The 21,507-nt window shown below is 38.3% G+C and overlaps 1 protein-coding gene across 2 annotated transcripts in view; it reads right to left on the bottom strand.

Annotated features, from left to right (window-relative positions):
• The window catches only part of Plce1 (phospholipase C epsilon 1), a 234,927-nt gene that overhangs the window by 109,525 nt on the left and 103,895 nt on the right, over positions 1–21,507 (bottom strand). For both annotated transcript variants that reach the window (XM_042689538.1, XM_042689537.1), the window contains exon 3: positions 2,758–3,074. In XM_042689538.1, the coding sequence (XP_042545472.1) occupies positions 2,758–3,074 (317 nt within the window). The remainder of the gene's footprint in view (positions 1–2,757; positions 3,075–21,507) is intronic.

Consider the following 21,507-nt stretch of genomic DNA (forward strand, 5'->3'; position numbering starts at 1 on the left):
CAGGAGAGTTCAGGGAAAAAAGAAGAAAAAGAAAAAAGGAAGAAGACCAAGGCTAATTAAAACCCTAAGCCAGCAATTCAGGTTTATGACAAAGTTGAACTTGATTATTTAACAAATAGGGAGCCAATTGGGTGAGAAATGATAGCTCTCTGAAGAATGACAGGCCTGGGTTCGGGTACCTCCTCAGCTTCTATGGGACTGGACAAGTGATGTAGCCTCTGAAATCCTTTGCTTTGTTTTAAAACTTTTTTATTTTACATTAAGTATCGATTTTTTTAAAAAGACAGAGTCTTGTTACACAGACAAGACTGGCTTCAAAATCTTCCTGCCTCAGCTTTCTAAATGTTGGGATTATAGGCATTACAACCAAGCCAGGATTATTCTGAAGTTATTGTAGATTTACAGAAAAGTTCCAAAACTAGAGTTCCTGCATATTCTTTACCTAGCTTCCCTTGATGTTATTACCTTGCATAATCACAATACAAATATGAAAAAACAGGGAATTTCTGTTGATAAAATAATAGTAACTAAACCATATGTGTTGGTAGTATGGAAAGCCATGCTAATATGGAGGCAAGGCCACGCTCAATGAGAGGAAATCTGAATTTATTAATTCTCTTTTAATGTCACGCAGTGTTTCTACCTGATGGTGTGTACAGCAAATAGAATTTAGCTATCCTTTTGCTCTCCAGGGGTGCTCCTTTGGAATCTGCCTGTAATGATTCTAGAAGACTGACTTTTTAATCAGTATACCCATAATTTTTAGGAAAATAGATCTTGAGAATACTTGAAACACACAGTTCTCTTAAGTAGCCTAAGTGTTTCCCAGAAATCTTGTTTATGTTCTGAAGTTGCTTAGCTAAACTATTTTCAGAGATGGTCTAAAACATGCTTCGATCCAGATGTGGGTCATACCATCCTTAGCTCTGAATCAGTGAAATCATTGCTTCCTCTTTGATTCCCAAGGTTATAGCACTGAGTGGAAGAAATCCAAGTTTAATTTAAAACTAGATTTTAAAAGTTTTGGCAAGTAATTTGTAGGCTCAGGCCAAATTAGGAAATTTTCAAAAAAACGGACAAGAATAGGGTCCTAAAAGATATAAGAGTGAGTAGATCTGGAAGCTTAAAATAATTCATGAAATACAGTAAAAATCTACTAGTAAAATCACTCAGTTTATGGAAGCTCTCATCTTTTCCAGTCCTTTTATTCTTTTCCATCTGTAAAGACAATCAAGAACATCAGGAAACATTTTTTAAATTACACCTCTGGGGTGGTATTGTTTGCCAGCTCTTCTGTGAACCTGGGGGGGCTCTGTCTTACTGTTTGGGATGAAGAGGGAACTGCAGCTGAAGATGATACCAGCCTGAGGCAAGTGAGAGATGATATCGCAAGGGTGCAAAACCCAGTTCTGGGATCTCACTATGTGGGGTTGGCTCTCACCCATAGCGAATTAATGATCCACAGGGGAGAAATAACTATCTTCTAACATCTCAGCTCCCCCATTGGCAGGATGGGGCTCAGGACAATGTCTGTCCCCCTTGGGAAGCTAGAAAGTGGCACCTGTAAAAGAGCCAGCACAATAGTGCTAGATGGAGGCCAGACCTCTCCCTGGGGACTAGTGTTGGGGGAGGGCATGTCTAGACAGAAAGCTACCTGGCTCAGCCTCTAATACTCTCTGCATCCACCTGGCCGTTTTTACTAGTCACTGGCATTTGCTGCCACCACCAGGGTCTTCACTGACAAGCTAAGGAGTCTGCAAAGTGAGCTACAAAGCTAGAAAGGATGAATGTGACCAAGGTTGATTTTCTGTTAATCAGAGACGCACATGACCCAGAATGGAAGAGTCCTTTAAGCTTAATAGTTTACAAATAAGAAACTTCTCTATTTGGAGAGTTCAACCAAGCAACAACCAACAAAATCCACATTAAAAATTTGTGATTTAATATTCAAAGGAAAAATAAAAATATCTAAAACATATACAATGTGAACAGAGAAGTCTGTGTATAGGAATGTGCTATGGAGAAAAGGGTCCCTTAAACTTGAGCACAGTATGCCCTGATCACACCATGCATGAAGACCTGCCTCTCCTTCCTGGCCTTCCTTTTTACCTTGGGACAAAAGAGATGCCAATAATTGCCTTTGTGTCTCCCACTGAGTCCCTAAAACCTATATACAAGCTTCATCCTAAGCATTCCCAGTCTCCAGTCACACCTGTTCTCTTCAGAACGGGCTTCTGGCTTGATCTCAGGCTTTGGAGCAGTTTTGTGAGATGAGGACATCTAGGGGAGGGAGGAATGGGATGATTCATGCCCCGCAGTGAATTGCCCTATGGCTCCTCATATGTGCAATCCCAGGTGTAATGGGCTTTACATTTCTGATCAGGAATGCCAGAGTCCTGAGAGTGGAAGAGGAAGTAGGATAGGTAGATATGGCCAGGGGTCATGTTGCCGAAACACACAACTTTGACACAGGTCTCAAAAGCATCCATGGGATTGAAAGTCTGACTTATGAAAGGGAGGAGAATGTGTAGACTCAGCAAGGAATGGAGCTAAAATCCATCAGGCTTATGGGCAGGTGGAAGACAATGAGAAGTAGGAAGACAGTGGGGGTATTGATCTTACTATCTGGGAAGAAAAACAGCCATTGTGGAAGTGGTGAGTCAGGTAGATGAGTGGGATATCAATAGAAGACAAATCTGAGATGAAAAATGCTTTAAAAAATCACTGATGGGGATTCAAATACAGAAACATCCTTACCTCATTAAATCTCATCACGAGGTCTTCAAGGGCATTGTGCTCTCCACTTTGAGAGGTGAGAATTGATGCTGAGATGGAAGCTTTAAGGCAGGGCAGGGATCTCTGGCATTCCTGGGTACCCAAGTCTCGAGTTAAGAAGCAAAGGTAGTCAACAGGCAGGACCTTTCGGTAAATATTCTGCTCCTGCTCTGTCAGGATGCTGGCGACTTCCTCTGGGAACTGAATGAGGGGCTGCAGATCAATCAGTTCCTTGCTGATGCCAGCTGAACTTGAAGGGAGGGCACTGGAATTTGCCATTGAGCTTCCTGGTTGGCGTTCTGAAAAAGAAACAACAACAGTAAAAATCATGGTTATACCAAAGTTGGTATACTTGACAATGGAGACATTCAAAGCCTTGTTACTTAGCCAGATCCTTTGCTTGGTAAATAGTTCAACACTACCTTCTTTGTTATAGAGACCATTCTGAGGTTTGTCTTCTCTATCCACACCCCTGTCCTCTCCTGTGAGGCAGAGGCTAGGGTTCAGTTTTCTCTTTCCAGAAGCCGCATTGATGTAGCACATCATTCTCCAGCCAGCTCACTAAGACACTTTGTTCCCTTTTTTTCCTTCTTCACCATCAGAATGAAAAGAAATGAGGGTGGATTTGGGGGCAGACAATTGAAATAGAAGAGGAAAGAAGGGTGTTCCTGTGTGCATGCATATTTGTTGTAAGCATATAGAAGATGTAGGAAAACCCTAGGACCTCTGTACACAAGGTATCAAAATGTTGTGATATGTATTGCCAGTGTTACTCCCCCAAAGACTGATTTCACTAAGGACCATTTGGGAGTTTGCATAACAGAATCACCTATGAAGAGAGTAGGGCATATGATATGTCTGACTACATAAATTTCACTCCCTGGTTTAAAACAAGTAGCAAGAGGTAGAAGGAGGATGGAGGAAAGAAGGTGGTGGGTCCAACAGAGAGAAGTATCAAAGACAGAGACTCCTAGGTTCAAATTGATTCCCTTAATTAGAAATGCCAGCATGATTTTCTCTTTACTTTGACACCCTCCCAGTCTGCCTCTTAACTTCTTGTCTATGGTTCATTCATTCACTTACACATTTGGTCAACTAACTTGGAAAAATTTATGATGAACAGACTTTTTCTAAAGTATGATCTTCAAAAACTGGTATTTGGAAAGGAAACTAGTTTTGTAGTCACATAAGTTAAGAGAAATGTCACAGATTCACATCACATTCTCTTCCTGCAGAAACTTGAGGCGGACTGGCACATTGTACAGGCTCAGAAGGGGCTTGCAGTAAAAACCTGTTTATGTCACCTTAACCAACAGTGTTCCCTGAGCCGCACATTATACAATGTCTATGACATCATTCTGTGTGACTAGTATCTTTGGAATCTTTTCAGGACACACTGCCCTGGGGTCCAAACTGCCCTTGTTCTCCAGTGTATATTTTCCCTTCCCTGCTGATCCTCCTTGGAGGTCTCCTTCACACCTTCCATACTGCCACAGGAGTGGCCCTTGGCTAAAATAAAGCACACTGTCTTCTGATGGCATTCTATTTCTCACCACTCACCTGTGATCAGCAGACAATAAATCTCATAGAAGAACTTGTTTAGCCTCTAGATCCCAGTATTTCTAGACTCTTTCTGTATCTCCATTGCAGAAATCTTTGGAAGCATCACTCTAAATGGCTCTATCTTGGAATCACTGAGCTCTGATCTCATCATCCCTGAGTTTGTCCTCTACCTTCCCCCACATCCAAAACATCACTATCACAATGTTGGTTCTGTTGATGGCCTGGACTTTGATGCTATCTTCTCAACTCAGCCTCTCCTAAGCAGTGCAATTGCCTCTGAAATTGCACAGGCAAAGTTCTTGATACTATCTGCCACTTCATTAAGTGAGCTCCACCCCCCCCCCTTTTAAAAAAAGAAATACTTTCAGTATATTAAAAAAATAGGAAGCTGGATACCAGTGGCTCATACTTACCTGGTAAGCTGACAACATGAAGATCACACTTCAAGGCCAGCCAAACAGAAAAGTTTGTGAGACCTTTACTGCTTGGCTGGGATTGGGAGGATCATAGTGGTACACCATCTCAGGAGGAAAAGTCCATGAGATTATCTCCATGGAGGGAAGCTGGACCTAGTAACATGCACCTGTTATCTTGGCAAAGAAGGGAAGTCTAAAATTAAGTGGACTATGGCTTGGGTACATGTATAGGCAAAATGTGCAACTCTATTCTAAAAATAATCATGAAAAACAGGTCTGGAACCTCGGCTCAGTGGTTCTGTATCAGTTTAGAAAACACTAGGCCATGAGTTCAAACTCCAGTGCTTTAAAACAAACAAACAAATAACTCAAGAACTGTGACGAGGGCATGATAGCACCTGTCTGTAATCCCAGTACCCATAAGGCTGAGGTGAAAGAATAAGATTTGGAGACCAGTCTGGGCTACAGAGCAAGTTTCAGGCACTTCTTGGTTGTAAAACAAGAATCTATGTCAAAACAAAAAAATATTGTGGACACAAAACTTTTTTTAAAAACCTGAAAAAAGAAATCAAAACAGAACTTAGAAAGTGGCAAACCTCCCATGCTCCTGGATTGGAAGGATCAACATTGTGAAAATGGCAATACTTCCTAAGGCTATCTACAAATTCAATGTGATACCTATCAATAATCCAACCTCATTCTTCAAGGAAATAGAAGAGGCAACCCAAAAATTCATATGGAACAGTAAAAGACCCAGAATAGCAAAAACAATCCTCAACAGAAAGAACAGTGCTGGAGGAATATCAATACCAAATTTCAAACTCTACTACAAAGCCATAGTAATCAAAATAGCTTGGTACTGGCACAAGAACAAACCTCAGGACCAATGGAATAGAACTGAAAACCCAGAAATGAACCTACAGACCTATAGCCATCTAATCTTAGATAAGGGAGCTAAAAAAAAAATAGAATGGAAGAAAGACAGCCTCTTCAGTAAATGGTGTTGGCAAAATTGGTTAACTACTTGTAGAAAACTAAAGCTAGATCCTTATATATCACCCTGCACCAGAATCAACTCCAAATGGATCAAAGACCTGGGAGTCAAAGCAGACACTCTGAAAACATTACAGGATGGAATAGAAGAAACCCTAGGTCTCCTTGGCACAGGCCTAAATTTTCTTAATAGAGACCCTGAAACACAACAAATCAAAGAAAGGTTGGACAAATGGGATTGCATGAAATTGCAGAGCTTCTGCATGGCAAAGGACATAGCTAGCAAGATCAATAGAAAGCCCATAGATTGGGAAAGATCTTCACTAGACATACAAAGGACAAGGGTCTCATATCTAAAATATACCTGGAACTCAAAAAATTAAATCCCCCAACAACAAATCCTCAAAGAAACAACTGTCCAATAAATAAGTGTGCTAAAGATTTAAAAAGAAACTTGTCTGAAGAGGAAAGAAGGATGGCCAATAGACACATGAAGAAATGCTCAACCTCTCTTGCCACAAAAGAAACGCAAATCAAAACAACATTGAGATATCACCTCACCTCAGTTAGAATGGCTATAATCAAGAACTCTAATAACAACAGATGCTGGAGGGGATGTGGACAGAAAGGAACCTTACTGCATTGTTGGTGGGAATGTAAACTTGTTCAACCGCTTTGGAAAGTAGTTTGGAGGTTCCTCAAAAGACTCCACATAGAGCTCCCCTATGACCCAGCAATCCCACTTTTGGCCATTTACCCAAATGATCACAAACAAGACCACACTAAAGTTACCAGCACAGCTATATTTATTGCAGCATTATTTACCATAGCTAAGATACGGAACCAACCCAGATGCCCCTCAGTAGATGAATGCATCAAGAAAATGTGGTATATATACACAATGGAATTCTATGCCTCCATCAGAAAGAATGACATTGCCCCATTTGTTAGGAAATGGAAAGACTTGGAAAAAATTATATTAAGTGAAATACGACAGGCCCAAAGTAACATAAGTCCCATGGTTTCCCTTATTTGCAATAACTAGTATATGTCTGAGTCAAGCAGAAAAGGTCAGATAAGTTGATGTTAGGTGAAATGAACCCCAAGATAAGTATTCAAATGTTTTTCTTTCATGTGATTGTTTCTAACATCTTTATAAGATGATTTCTTTGTTGCTTTGTATGTCTCTCCCCCATGGTATAACCCCTGTTTTCACTGTATTTGCTGTTGGTATAATTTGTGGAGGGGAAGGGAAAAAACAAATAGTTTAAATAGGGACACAAGTGGACCCATTGCAACAATGAGATGTACAAGTCATTATGTCGAAAAACGAACTTTTCAGCTTTGGCCGGGGGTGGGGGGTAGCGGGGATGGGAAGGGATAGGAAGGGGAAACAAAGGAGGTGGCAACAATGCTTGATAAGAAATGTACTCATTATCTTGCCCATGTAATTGTAACCTCTCCATATGGTATTTTCACAATAAAAAAAAATACTGTGGAGAGAAAGCTTTAAGTTTCTTCATTGATATAAGTCTGGTTTGTTTCGAACATATTCCAGACAAAAGTTCTTACGTTGTCTTCATCATAAAATCTATAATATCTAAATGATCACTTTTCTTTGATTATAAATGGCAAGAAGGTAAGGAATTTGTTCGATGCATTTTAACTCTCTTGGACCAAACAACCAAACATATGCAGAACTAAAAAGTGGGAGCTACCAAACTATATTTGGTTCTCACTGAGCTGTGTTTAAAAAATTAAAAATAAGGCAGATGCCCAAATCTAGTCAACATAACCTCGCTCTCCAACTTTCTGAATCATTTAGAAAGTGACTAGATTTCCTGAAAATTGAGTGGCTTAATGGTGGGCAGATTTTGGTTATGTAAAATTAGCCACCTGTTATAACCTTTTCCAGAAGTAATCAACTCTTAGACATGATTTCAAAATGCAGTACTTTGTACAGGAAATAAAAATGACTCCTAGATCTTATAAAACAATCACTTGTCTAATGTAAAAGAGATAATGCAATAAAACACAAAAATGATGTTAAGATGATACATTTGAATCTGCAATGCATCTTGAGATGTGAATCACATGCTGTTACAGTGAACAATAAATCTAGAGCCTGGTAGTAATTAATAATAAAGGAGATCTTTACAAAATGAATGAAAGAAGAAAAACAAGTCTGGTCAATGTAACCTTAATAAATCTAGTTGACCCCATGTATCTCGATATAAGCGTGATATCACACTCAATAAAAACACAAATTAAGGCTAGGAGCCTTGAAACATGTAGTGTTTTGATGCAGGCTTCCTCAAAGCAGGAATATTTAGGGAATTTGTACCATGACTATAAAGAAACATCATAGAAATCTTCTTGGGACATGATTTCTGTTCCCTAAGCTGTACACTTCGAGAAGGTGTTATTTCCCCCTTCTTCTAACTCTTGCTTCTTCCTTATCTCCTTTGTCCCTTTCCCATACCATAACTACTGCTCAGTTGCACATTATACCTCTGGCCTCCTGATCTCCAACATGGCCACAGTGATGGGCTCAAATATTAGCTTATGCTTCCTGACCCTTCTTCCTCATTTGTGCTGCAAAGTTCACAGGACCCAATGGCATCTGTGGATCTTCTCTTGCAAAACCACTTAAAAAAAAAGGTCCCAATGATAAATTCATAAACTGCCTTGTTAAATGGTAACTCCTTTGTACCACTACTTAAAAGTAACAAAAAGTTCAAAACAAAGTTCTGATGACATGGCAAGGAATATGGCTTAGTGGTAAAGTGCTTGCCTAGCATGCATAAAGCCCTGGGTTCAATGCCTCAGTACCACAAAAACAGAAAGAGCCAGAAGTGGTGCTGTCACTCAAGTGGTAGAGTGCTAGCCTTGAGCAAAGGAAGCTCAGGGACAATGCCCAGGCCCTGAGTTCAAGTTCCAGGACTGCCAAAAAAATTCTGATTAATACAATCATCCATGTCATGTGTAATTGGTGTGCTCAGTCCCATTTGCTCATTTGTAACAGTTCATCTATAGGAGAATAGGGCTGTCTCAAGATATGTCATAGCCTAAGTAACTTCAGAATCTCAGTGTCTGCTCAAATTAAAGCTTTCTCTACTAAATGCTTCCTGTGGATTACTTTGAGAGATCAACAGTATCATCACTCATATCACATCAGTAGTAAGTCAGAGAGCTGGATAAGCAGGGTCTATTTCACTCCAGAGCTCATGTTCTGATCACTCAGCATACTGCTACCTTGTATCCTGACTTATAGATTCATCTCAGGAGGTTGTAGTTAGCATAAATCAATTCCGTGTGCTTCTTTACTTAAGATGATCTAATAAAATGACTTCTTTAGACTTTACAGGTAAGGATTTGACCCTTCTTCTGTCATCATGACTATATGGTAGCATGTAGCAACTCAGACCAGTCCTTTGCTTTCTTTGCTTGAGTTCTTAAGAAATCAAGAAATGTACTAATTACCTTACCTATGTAACTATAATACTCTGTACATCATCTTGACAATATAATTAAGTTTAAAAAGTCAGCATCTCCAAGCATATCACACCAAATTTGTATAAAGCCTCATTCCTTGGTTTATAATCAAGGATAAATACTAGGTTTAAGCTAAACAGGTTTTCCTCCTAAATGCAGGATTTCTCTAACCCTTCAATAGTCCCCACAAAGCAAATATATTGTAATATCACATAGCAGCCCCCTTCAACCTTGTTGTCCGTCTCTGTACCATTCCCACAAGAATCACAGGCTGTGTCAAATGCTTCTCATCACACTCAGTGCTTTGCAATGAAACAAACTAGGTCAGAGAAGCTTGTGAAGTTGGTGGTTTCAAGAGACTTAATCTGCCATGATTGGAACACAAAGTAACGGTGAGAGAAGCTATGCCTTATTTTGAAAACTGTAAGGTATTCCCCATGGCCAGAGCCTATATTCACCCAGATGGAGCATCACTGTAGAAAACCAGGAAGGAAGCTTCATTTTTTTCAGAAGACCTTAGAAAACATGTGTAGCTCATGAAGAAGAAAAGGCAGATGTAGGTATCCCAGACTTTGGGTCTCAAGTGGATTTATCACCTCATCTTGAGGCAAAGTCTTCCCTTGAGAAGCTGCTCTGAGAAGCAACTGAAGGATCCCCAGAAAGTCTTCTCAGTGATCACCAGCCCATGAGTTTGTCTATAAGCACTCATTCCGAAGGGCTATGCCTCAAATACCCAAGTGGATCTGCGGAATGCACTTCTAAATTGGAGTATTTTTCCTTAACAGTTCAACTAGTACATTTAGAGAACTCCTACCTGAAAGGTTAGCACTTAGAAAAACTATGCTCTTCAGAGCCTGATCACACCTAAGAGCCTTCAGCTTGGGCCCAGAGTCCAGAAAAACTTGCTATGTTCCATTTCTTTTTCTTTTTTCTTTTTGGCTTTTTGGTCCTTATTGAAAGTAAAAGCACTTAGTCTTTCTTGCTATTCTTCATATGAGTATCTAATGTTTTATTTTAGAAAATCTAATATAATCTCCGCATAAGACAACAGAAGTTGTTGCTTCTGTCACAGATAGGCATTGTTCCTTTTTTTAAAATATGAAGTTTGAATAAAGCTGTTACATGATTTGTCCATGAATCCAGCTTGGGGAGGTCAGTGCTTGAATTGGCAAAAGCTAAGAGAACCTGAAGCTTCTGGCTCTTGGCCTAGTACTTACTCTCTGTTGCCGTAGGCTTAGCTGGAGCTATCTTGGACATGCTCAAAGTCCAGGGGCCAGCCCTCAGAGCTGCCAGTACATCTGAATGGACTCAAGAAACATTAAGTAGAAAATCATCCATTCACTTACCAAGTGCCTACTATGTTCCAGGCTACCCTATTGTTGGGATTTAGTAAACCAAAACTCTCCATTCATATAGAACAGGAAAGGTCACCAGAGCAACAATAAGCAAAATATATGAGTAATGCTGCATGTTGGAAGGTGCTAAGAGTTTCAGAATGTGGGTGGAAAAGGTATTGTGGTACGTTGTATTTATTAACTAAAATGACACTGATTACCTCAAGTTTTCCTACAAAAGCGTCAACAAGTTAACCCTTCAAGATGCCCTTGGCTTGGATCCTAAAGTTTTCTCAACTAGCTCTTGCATTTCATTATGTATTAGTCCTTTGCATTAAGGACTCATTTAATTCTTACAAAGAATCCCATGCAACAGGTTACCCTGTAAGTATCCCTGTCCAAAAATGATGAAAGAAGTCACCCTTGCTACTAAGAGCTAGATTTTAAATACTGTTCTGACTCCAAAAACACAACCTCTTTTATACTTAAGCATTCTGAGGGATCTTCTACAGAGGAGACACAGGCACTGTGTCTCAACGCTGTCCCATTGAGACACTCCCCCTTATGATGCACCTTTTCTTTATATCCACAATTAGCATAAATTAGCATAAATCTACACATATCTTTTCTTTGGGGATAAGGATGAGGTTAGAGAGTTAGGATTATTACTTTTAGGAACCTGAATTTATTAAGTGCCTCCTCTCCAAGCCAGCTGAGCAACTTTGCAATCATGATTTTAAACTCAATCCTATCAAAAGCTGGTAGCTCATGCCTGTGAGCTACTCAGGAGGCTGAGATCTGAGGATTGCATTTCAAAGCCAACCTAGACAGGAAAGTCCATGAGACTTTTATCTCCAGTTAACCACCAGAAAACCAGAAGTGGCACTGTGGCTCAAGTGGCAGAGTGCACACCTTGAGCTGAGGAGCTCAGGGACAGTGCCCAGGCCCAGAGTTCATAGACCCATGACCAAACAAACAAACAACAAAAACAAAACAAAACTGGGAGAACCTGCTGCACAGCCATGTTCCATAAACTTTATTTTTCATTTCCATTCACTGGATGGTAGGGAATGGGGCATAACTTTCTTGGAAGACAAATCCAAATTATAAGCATGCATACCTTTTGGTGTAGCAATTCCACATCTAGGGTTTTACCTGACAGATTTCTGAAAAAACATGGACTGTGAGGTAAATTATTATGTAATGACATTGGAAGTCTTCATAAGCTTAGTGAAAAATGCAAATTGAGAATAACAAAATAATGCTGCTGTACAGAAAACAATTTTTATAATTTTAAGTCTATCTTTACATATCTGTTTAGTACATACAGTTCTAGTACATACTTTCTTGTAATGCCCATGTGACAGCATTTTAAAAAATAGATAAAAATGACCTCTCAAAACTTCACCCAGAGAACAAACCTGATTCTTTGCATGCTCAAAAAGTGGGTCCAGTTTTAGCTCAGGATTTTTTTTTAATACTGCAGTATTGGTTTAGAAAAATATTTCAAGTTACAGTCAGAAAAGAAAGAAAAAATTTTTTGAATATATTTTAATGGATTAAAGTTGGGTGCATTTTATAGACAGTTACTTTTTTTAAAATTATGTATTAGATTTTCAATTGTAGTTTTAATGATGTGCTTCCAATTACATAAAATAAGACACAGAGGGAAAGATATTGATTTCTTTTCAAAGGTTCAGAGTTGGCTTAAAAACACTGAATCTCAGGCAAAGCTGAAAATTGCTTTTAACATGGAAGTGATAGGTTCAGAAAATGGTTAGTTGACTGGTGATTTTTTTTTCTCATTATCTGTTACTGGTTTTCAGTAACAAAATCAATCTTGCAACAAAAGTGCCTGGCTTGTCTTCAGCCTCCGTGAAAAAGATGAGTTCACAAAATCAATGAAACACATTATTTCTAAGGCAGTACTCACAGAAGAAAAAGACTAATATGTCTAGACCAGAGTTGAGATGAAACTTTCTATTAGACTAAAGAACCTTAAGGGAAAAAATTTTGACATAATTGTCATAAGACGCAACTTTTGCATCCCAGTTTCCAAAGATATATATGTGCTTATTATGAAAATATAGGAAATATAAAGAAGGGCAGAAAGAAGAAAATGTAAGTAATCAATAATCCATGAAGAAATAATTTCAGATTGTATTTTTGTTGTAACATTTCATGTTACTATAGATATACACAATATTTACAAACAGTAGGCTAAGAGAATACATAATTAATTTTTTTTTATGGTTGTAGGACTTGAACTCAGGGTTTGGGTCCTGTCCCCGACCAAGCCTTTTGCTTAAAGCTAGTGTTCTAAAACTTTGAGCCACAGCTCCACTTCTGGTTTTTTGTTTGTTTTGTTGTTGTTGTTGTTGTTTGGTTTTTTCCTTTGGGTGGTTAAGCAGAGATAGGAATTTCATGGCTTTTCCTGTCCAGGCTGGTTTCAAACTACACTCCTCGGATCTCAAGCTCCTGAGTAGTAAGGATTACAGGTGTGAGCCACTAGTGCCCCAGCCACATAGTTTTTTTGGTAACTGAAGACTACAATGTACATTCCCTCAACTCTGAAACAAGACTTATAATATTTGTTCTTTTAATGACTTTTTAGAAGTACGTGTTGCATTTGTAATTTTGACCATTATAAATAATGTATAAGCATTTACTGTAATAAGCAATCTGGTAAATACATTTTTATAAGTGCTTAATGTTAGAATATAAATACTGAAAGAGGAAAAAGTACTCTCACATTGGGAAACGTCCATATAATAAGGTTTTCTTATAGCACATTAACCATTGTAGTGGTACTTCTTATTAATCACTTATCCATCTATTGATACTGCTCACTGATCATTCATCTATCATTTACTTATTATGCTCAATTGAATTTTTTTTACCCAGTTTTTACTCTGGGTGAAAAATTCAATTGAGCCTAAATTCCTAAGGTGAATTATATAATGTGTTGTCTTGTATTGGGGACATTGACTCAAAGTTAATGGTGAGGACTCTAGGTGTCAGTTATGTGTCTTGAAGGATGGCCTAGGTAGTAGATACAAGCAGCTCCAGAACCCAACCCTCGGCAAGACACCTGAGCTTCAGAGCCCAATCTCTATTTGATAACTATGATACTCAATAATAAATTATAACCTGAATGAGCAATATATACTAACTACCCCAGTACTTACTGTGAGCCAGTACTTCCACTAAGCTCTGTAGATCTCACTCAGTGCTCACACCCACAAGGCTCCCTGTCAGTGCTACTGACACAGGCAGCAAAGCACTATAGTTATTAGCAACCTCTTCAAAGCTGGGAACACAGGTTAAGGAACTTGCTCAGCATCACACCACACTGAGATTAGTGTCACAGCAGTGTGACACCGAAGCTCAGACCCTGAAGTCATCCCATGATGTTGCCTGAAGGTTTCCTTCTTTTTAGTTTCTCGCAGTCAGATGTCTCTCAGTGATGGGTGAATGAAGTAGGACTTAAAGCTGATGTTTGAGGCAGAAGGAACTACGGGGATAACTGGAACAAACTGTCTGGATTTTACAGATCAGTAAACCACGCCTGTGAGAGACTATGCTTCTTGCCCTAGGCCACACAGCTCATAAGGGACAAAGTTACACCAGAACTCAAGGCTCCAAGTGCTCAGGCCATATTGTGGCCTTGCTCCCTTGTTGTGGCTAGAATCTACGGTACTATATGTCCATGCCTACAGGGAGGACTTTCCAGTAAAACAAACGGACAGTGAAATACAGTAACTATACTTAGGAGCCACACAGACAAAGAGACATAGCCCAGCTCAGTGACTTGCTAAACAGCTACATCATAAAACAAGAAAATGAATGTAAATGTTTGCTACATAGCCAGCTCTTAATAGTTAGCCATTTAATCATCACCAGGAATTCATCATTTGAAGGAATTCTGAAGCTTTTCATCTTAGGAGTCAGATAGGGAAACTTACTCATATATCAAACCATTTCAGGCAATGGAAACTTTTTGCTTTGTTTCTATAACCTGTAACTTGCACTCTCTAGTATGGTGCCCACCATAATAAAAACATGTTTTAAATAAAAAGATCCCAAATGATATTTTATTTATTCAGGGACAAAATAAGATGTCCTTGTCATTCAGTTATGTACTGCAGCAATAGGTTTCCTAATTTGAAAAAGGCCTGATAAAAATCCCAACATCTGCTCTTCTTACCTCTGCAGTTTGTCCATGAAGAGAACATCTGCCATAATAAAATGCATAAGTATTTCGTTCCTGGTGCAGAGCTACAAAGCTCTCATGGAGTGATAGGAATGTCTGGGATATCTTTTGTTCTAAATGCGTTATAGTTTCCTAAGTGGCAGGAGTGGTTTTTGTTCTAAAGGCAGCTCTCAGGGAGCTCCTGGGGAGCTCTGGATTGGAATGTGGTAACCAGAAGGGTCAACCTATGATTGGAAGCCTAGAACTTCAGTCCAGCCCTTCATTCTCTGGGGAGAGGAAAGGGCTGAAGACTGAGTAATAATAGCTCACAAGTATGTGATGATGTTCACAGAAAATTCCCTAAACCATTGGGCCCATAGAGTTTCTGAGGGTAATGAAGCCATGCAGTTACTGGGAAAGTGGTACATCTGGAGAGAGGTCTCTGCCCTTCCTTTCCCTACATACCTCTTCACCTGCCTGTTCATCTATGACCTTTACAATGAAGTGATAAAGTGTTTCTTTGAGTTTGTCAGTCATTATATTAACTTACCAAACTTGAGAAGGGTCAATTTGTAGCCAATTTGTCCCCAAACACCACAGGCCAAGTGACTGATTATGAAGTGTGTGTATGGGGGCAGGGGAGGTCTTATGAGGCAAAATCCCTAACATGCAGCCCCTAACATACTTTCTCCAAGTAGAAAGTGTCAGAACTGAATTATAAGACACACAGTCGTTGTTGGCAGAGTTGGAGAGCTGGTTGTTGGTGAGAGAAACTCTCATTAATTAAATGCTAGAAGCATTATGAACATAGGAAATAAACAAAAACATAAAAACTAGCTTTCAAACCCACTGAGATGTCAAAGTAGGCTGTTAATTTTTTTTAATGTTAAAATGCTGCTGAACTATTTGTTTTTTAGACATTGAAAAATTAATAACTGAGATGTGACTTGCCCTTACTTTATAGAGGGTACAATTTTACACTTAAAATCATGTAATTATCACTGTAGCTGTTTTTTTTTTTTAACACATTCATCACCCTCTAAACTGCCTAACCTTGTACATGTTAGCATTCACTCTTCCTGCCCTAATATTAGCCCTTGACAACCACTAATTTACCTTCTGCCCTATACACTTTGTTCTGGACATTCCATGTAATGGAATCAGCATGTGGCCTTCTATGACTAACATCTTGTACTCAATATAATGATCTCAAAGTTTATTGGTATTGTTGCATGGATCAGTACTTCCTTTTTTAAAGTCTCAATAATCATCCATTGTATGCATACATCACATTTTGTTTATTTAAGAGATGATGCACATTTGGCTTGTTTCTATTTTTGGCTGCTATGAAGAATATTGTTATTAATGTTTGGGTAATTTTTTATATTTACATAAATCTTGATGATGTTCAGATTCTTTTCTGGGGCTACACTAAGTTATGCTCCCAGCAGCACCAAACATTTGTTTTCCCTCCCTTTCTTATTCCCCACCTCCTTCTTTATTTACTTTTATTATCTATTCTAGTGGTATGAAGTGGTAACTTACTGTGATTTAATTTACTTTTTCCTTAATGACAAATGATATTGATCATATTTCCATGGGGCTATTGACCATTTGTATATATCCTCTTTAGAGAAATGTCTATTTATCTTTAATTTTTGAACTCAATTGTTTGTTTTTTGTTGTTGAAGTATTTTATTTATAAAAATTACTTTTATCTCCCTAAGGAAGTTTATTTTTATTACTTATTTATTTTTAATTCTCCTTAATTAGTTGTACCAAGGGATTTAGCTTTCTATATACTCACAGCATTAATTCCATTTTTTTTTTTTTTTTTTTTGTCGGTTGTGGGGCTTAAACTCAGGGCACTGTCCCTGGGCTCTTTTACTCAAGACTAGTGCTGTACCACTTGAGTCACAGCCCTACTTCCTTAATTCCATATTATATAAAGTTTCCAAATGCTTTCTTCCATTCAGTTATTGCCTTATTCTACTGATCTTGTCCTCTGTTGAAACAAAGCTTTTAATTTTTATAAATTCCAATTTTATTTTTTTTTGTTGTTTTTTCTTTTGGGTCCAGTCGTGGGGCCTGAACTCTGGGCCTGAGAGCTGTCCCTCAGCTCTTCAGTTCAAGGCTAGCACTCTACCACTTGAGCCACAGCACCACTTCTGGCTTTTTTCTTTTTGTTTATGTGGTGCTGAGGAATCGAACCCAGGGCCTCAGGCATGCAAGGCAAGCGCTCTACCACTGAGCCAACTTCCCAGCCCAATTCCAATTTTTTTTGTGCCAGTCCTGGGGCTTGAACTCAGAGCCTGGGCACTGTCCCTGAGCTTCTTTCACTCAAGGCTAGCACTCTACCACTTGAGACACAGCACCACTTCTGGTTTTTTCTGTTTATGTGGTACTGAGGACTAGAATCCAGGGCTTCATGTATGCTAGGCAAGCATTCTACCACCACGCCACCTTCCCAGCCAAATTCCATTTATTTTTCTTCTGTTGTGAATTCCTTTAGGTATCACATCCCAGAAATTATTGCAAAGTTCAATGGTGTGAAGCTTTTCCCTGTGTTTTCTTCTAAATGTTTTCTTGTTTCAGGTCTTGTTCAGGTGCCTTTTTTTTTTTTTTTTTTAAGGAAAGCAGTCTTGTTATGTAACCCAGATTGGCCTTGAACTCATAATCCTCTTGTCTCAGTTTCTTCTTTAAAAAAAATTTATTGTAAAAATGTTGTACAGAGGGGTTACAGTTACATGAGTAGGGTAATGAGTACATTTCGTAGCTAGCACTGTTACCTCCTCCTTTGTTTTCCCCCTACCATCACTTCACTCCCCACCTCCCCAGCTTCTCCCATCCCCCACCCCAGCCCAACACTGTAAAGTTTGTTTTCAACATAGTGTCCTGTACATCTCATCGTCGTCGTCACAATGGGTCAACCTGCATCCCCATTTAAGCGTTCCGTTATAGTCCTTCCCCTCCCCAAATTACAAAAATGTATATGCAAAATGCAGAACATGGGCATCAAATCCAGTGAAAACAGGGGTTATTCCATGGGGGAAGAACATACAAAAGAAACAAAAGAATCACATAGTGCATTGAAAACACTAGCAAGGAAGAAAAAAAACCACTTGTGTCACTGTCTTAGAGTACATTTTGCTTAACATTATCTCATGTGGTCATATGTACGTAGCCTTTGACCTTTTCTACTTGTCCTAGACATGTACTAGTCATTGCAAACAAGGGAAACCATGGGACCTATATTTCTTTGGGCCTGGCTTACTTCACTTAATATAATTTTTTCCAAGTCTTTCCATTTTTGTCTCAGCTTCTTGAGTGCTGGGATTGCAGGCGTGTATTATTGTGCCTGGTTTTGTCTTTTATTCATTTTGAGTTAAGTATTTTATATGGTATCAGGTCAAGGTCCAACTTCATTCTTTTACATGTGGATATCCAGTTTTCCCAGTGCATCACCTATTAAAGAGAGACTGTGCCCTCTTCAGTGAATAGTCTTGGCATCCTTGTTAAAAATTATTTGACCAGCCGGGCGCTGGTGGCTCACGCCTGTAATCCTAGCTACTCAGGAGGCTGAGATCTGAGGATCGCAGTTCAAAGCCAGCCCGGGCAGGAGAGACCGTGAGACTCTTATCTCCAATAAACCACCAGAAAACCAGAAGTGGCGCTGTAGCTCAAGTGGTAGAGCACTCGCCTTGAGCTGAAGAGCTGAGGGACAGCGCCCAGGCCCAGAGTTCAAGCCCCACGACTGACAAAAAAAAAACTATTTGACCACAAATGAAAAAGTTTATTTCTGGGCTACCTGAGTTCACTGATCTATATACATGTCTTTATGAATTCACAGAAATATTTATTATAATGTAGTAGTCAGTTTTGAAATAAAAAATCTTCTTTTAAAATTATTCTAATTCAAACCCCATATTGCCAAAATATTATTGTAGCTATTCTAGGTCCCTTGAAATTTTACAAAAATTTAGAGTTTGTTAGTTAAGTTGGAATTCTGCAAGGGGATGCATAAAATCTGTTCACTTTGGAGAAGTATTGCCATCTTAACAGTATTGGACACCCCAATCCATGAACACAAGATTGGAGTTTCTTTGTTAATTGTTCCTAAAATTTTGTTATGGCACTGAGATTTGAACTCAGGGCCTCGTGTTTGCTAGCCAGGCATAGAACTGTCTTCTTAATTTCATTTTGAGACTGCTCCTGTCTAGTACATAGGAGTATAACTGATCTGTTTACCTTGCTTAACTAATTTATTAGTTCTAATAATGTTTTAGTGGATTTCTTTATAATTTTCTATATAAGAGATAATGTTATCTGATAATATAGTTTCACTTCTTCTTTTGCAATCTGGACATATTTTAGTTCTTTCTCTTATACAATTGCCCTGGGATAGAAGTTAAGTACAATAATGCATAAAATAGGCATCTGTGTCTGGTTCTTGGTCTTACCTGGGAAGCTTTCCGCTTTTTACCACAATGTATGATAGTAGCTGTGGGCTTTGCATAGAGGAACTTCATCAGTTTGGATTAGTCCCCTTCTATTCCCACTTTGCTAAAGTTTTTTTTTTTTCATTGAAAGTATGTTGGATTTTGTCAATTAACTTCTCTATGTCTATTAAAACAATAGTGGGGCTTTGCTCATTATTCTATAGGTATTATAGTGATTGTTTTTCATATGTTTAACTTTACAACCATTGTTATGTGACTATTACGATATGAGAATAGCTTTATATAAAACCAGATAACATTTATTGTCTGTTTGTAATCTTGGCTCTAACTGGATCTTGTATGTTGGACAAGAACAGATGGCAAACTGAGATGTGATTGTAACCATGACATCAAATCACAAACAATCTAATATTTTAAAAATAGTTTGTTTTTTTAAAGGAAATATATATATATATATATATATCTTTAAATTAATGTTGAGCATGAACTCTCTACTACCATTTGTCCTTATAATCATATTTTCAGTGCTTGATAATATCAATATCAATTAAAATAGCTTTATGACTAACAAGAAAACCAGCACAGAATATTTCTGATTTAGAACACAGTTGCATGATAATGACCTGTACCAGATTTGGGGTAGGTCAAAGTTACTTAATGAGAAAAACCAATGTGGAAACATTTTTTTCCATAACAGGCAATGATAATGGCACTGATAACATTACTTAGTAACATTTATAGAACTGCCACTCAAGTGCATTACTTGACAAAAAAATAAATTTATTTGTGCATCTTGTTAGTTCTACCAAGGTAATTCAATTTTATAATGGAGGAAACTCAGATGATAAACAATTGGCCCAACTATTTACAGGCAATAAGAAGTAAAGCCCACATTCTAAGCCCAAGACAAGTGGCTCAAAACACATGCTTTTTTGATCATTTCTTGTAATTTGGGCATAACACTTTAATTTATGTGCAAACTCAAATTCCCACTTTGAACTGAAATGGGATTATTTAAAAAAACACAAACAAATGTAATCAATACTTGATTTATATAAATGTACATTCTGTACATCACCTTTATAATAAAATTTTATATAAAAAACCATCTTGGAAAGCAACAAGACTTGAGGTGTTCCATTTATCAACCAAACACTATTATGAGTAAATTATTCATTGAGTGCCTAATATGTAAATGTAACCCAGATGGTGTAATTAATCTGGTAGTTGACAAAGCTATACAGAAATTACCTTATACTTAACTATGTAGTTAATAAAAACATTTTTTACTATGTTTTATGATTTATGTAAAAGATTTTATGGACAAAGTTAAACTAAGCTTTAACAGAAAAGAAAAAACATACAAAGTTGCTAATGTCACATTTGGAGACATCATGGGTATATTATGTAGAGGGAACTTGGTAATCTAAAATTTTTTCTTTTTTTTTTTGTCGGTCGTGGATCTTGAACTCTGCCTTTGAGCACTTTCCCTTAGCTCTTCAGTTCATGGCTAGTGCTTTACCACTTTGAACCACACCCTTACTTCCGGTTTTCTGGTGGTTAATTGGAGATAAGAATCTCACAGACTTTCATGCCCGGGCTGGCTTTGAACCACAATCCTCAGATCTCAGCCTCTTAAGTAGATAGGATTACAGGTGTGAACCACTTGCACCTGGCTCTATAACTTTTTAGTTCAATTCCATGGAACTTCCTTTAGCCCCGTATTAGGACTCAGTATGGCTGTCTCCTTAACTTTCCAGCCATTGTATTGGTTTCTGGGTCTTCCTGATACCCCTCAGCCTGAACTCAGAGTCCTTAATCTTTTGTCCATCTGTTATCCTCAAAACAAAACAAAACCCCGAAACTCATAAGCATCACTGCTAAGCAGATGGCTTATAAATCTAGTTTTGTATAAATCTAGTTTCGACCTCTGACTCTGACTCCAATCTGGATGTTTCTATTGGGAAGGTCTACTTTAGTGTCCCAGGTTCTCAAAATTAAGATGCCCAAATCATATCTAACTGTTCACATTTTTAAAAAATTCACTTTGCCAGCCCCCAAATTGAGAAACACTTATTATTTTTTTTCTTCTTGCCAGCATCAAGTTTACATCCATTTATCCTTCAGTTGTCTCAGGAATATTGTCTTTGTTTTTCCTTAACTCCCACCTGCATATGTTTGTCCAAATTCCTGGTTGTTCTATACTGTGAAAGAGTAAGGGGAATCCTTCATACATTCCCATTGGACCAAAGTTTAGGCGATCAGAAAGATCATTTGGC

Source organism: Dipodomys spectabilis, unplaced genomic scaffold (genome assembly GCF_019054845.1).
Source record: "Dipodomys spectabilis isolate Male_0828 unplaced genomic scaffold, ASM1905484v1 ptg000125l, whole genome shotgun sequence".
NCBI lineage: Eukaryota > Metazoa > Chordata > Mammalia > Rodentia > Heteromyidae > Dipodomys > Dipodomys spectabilis.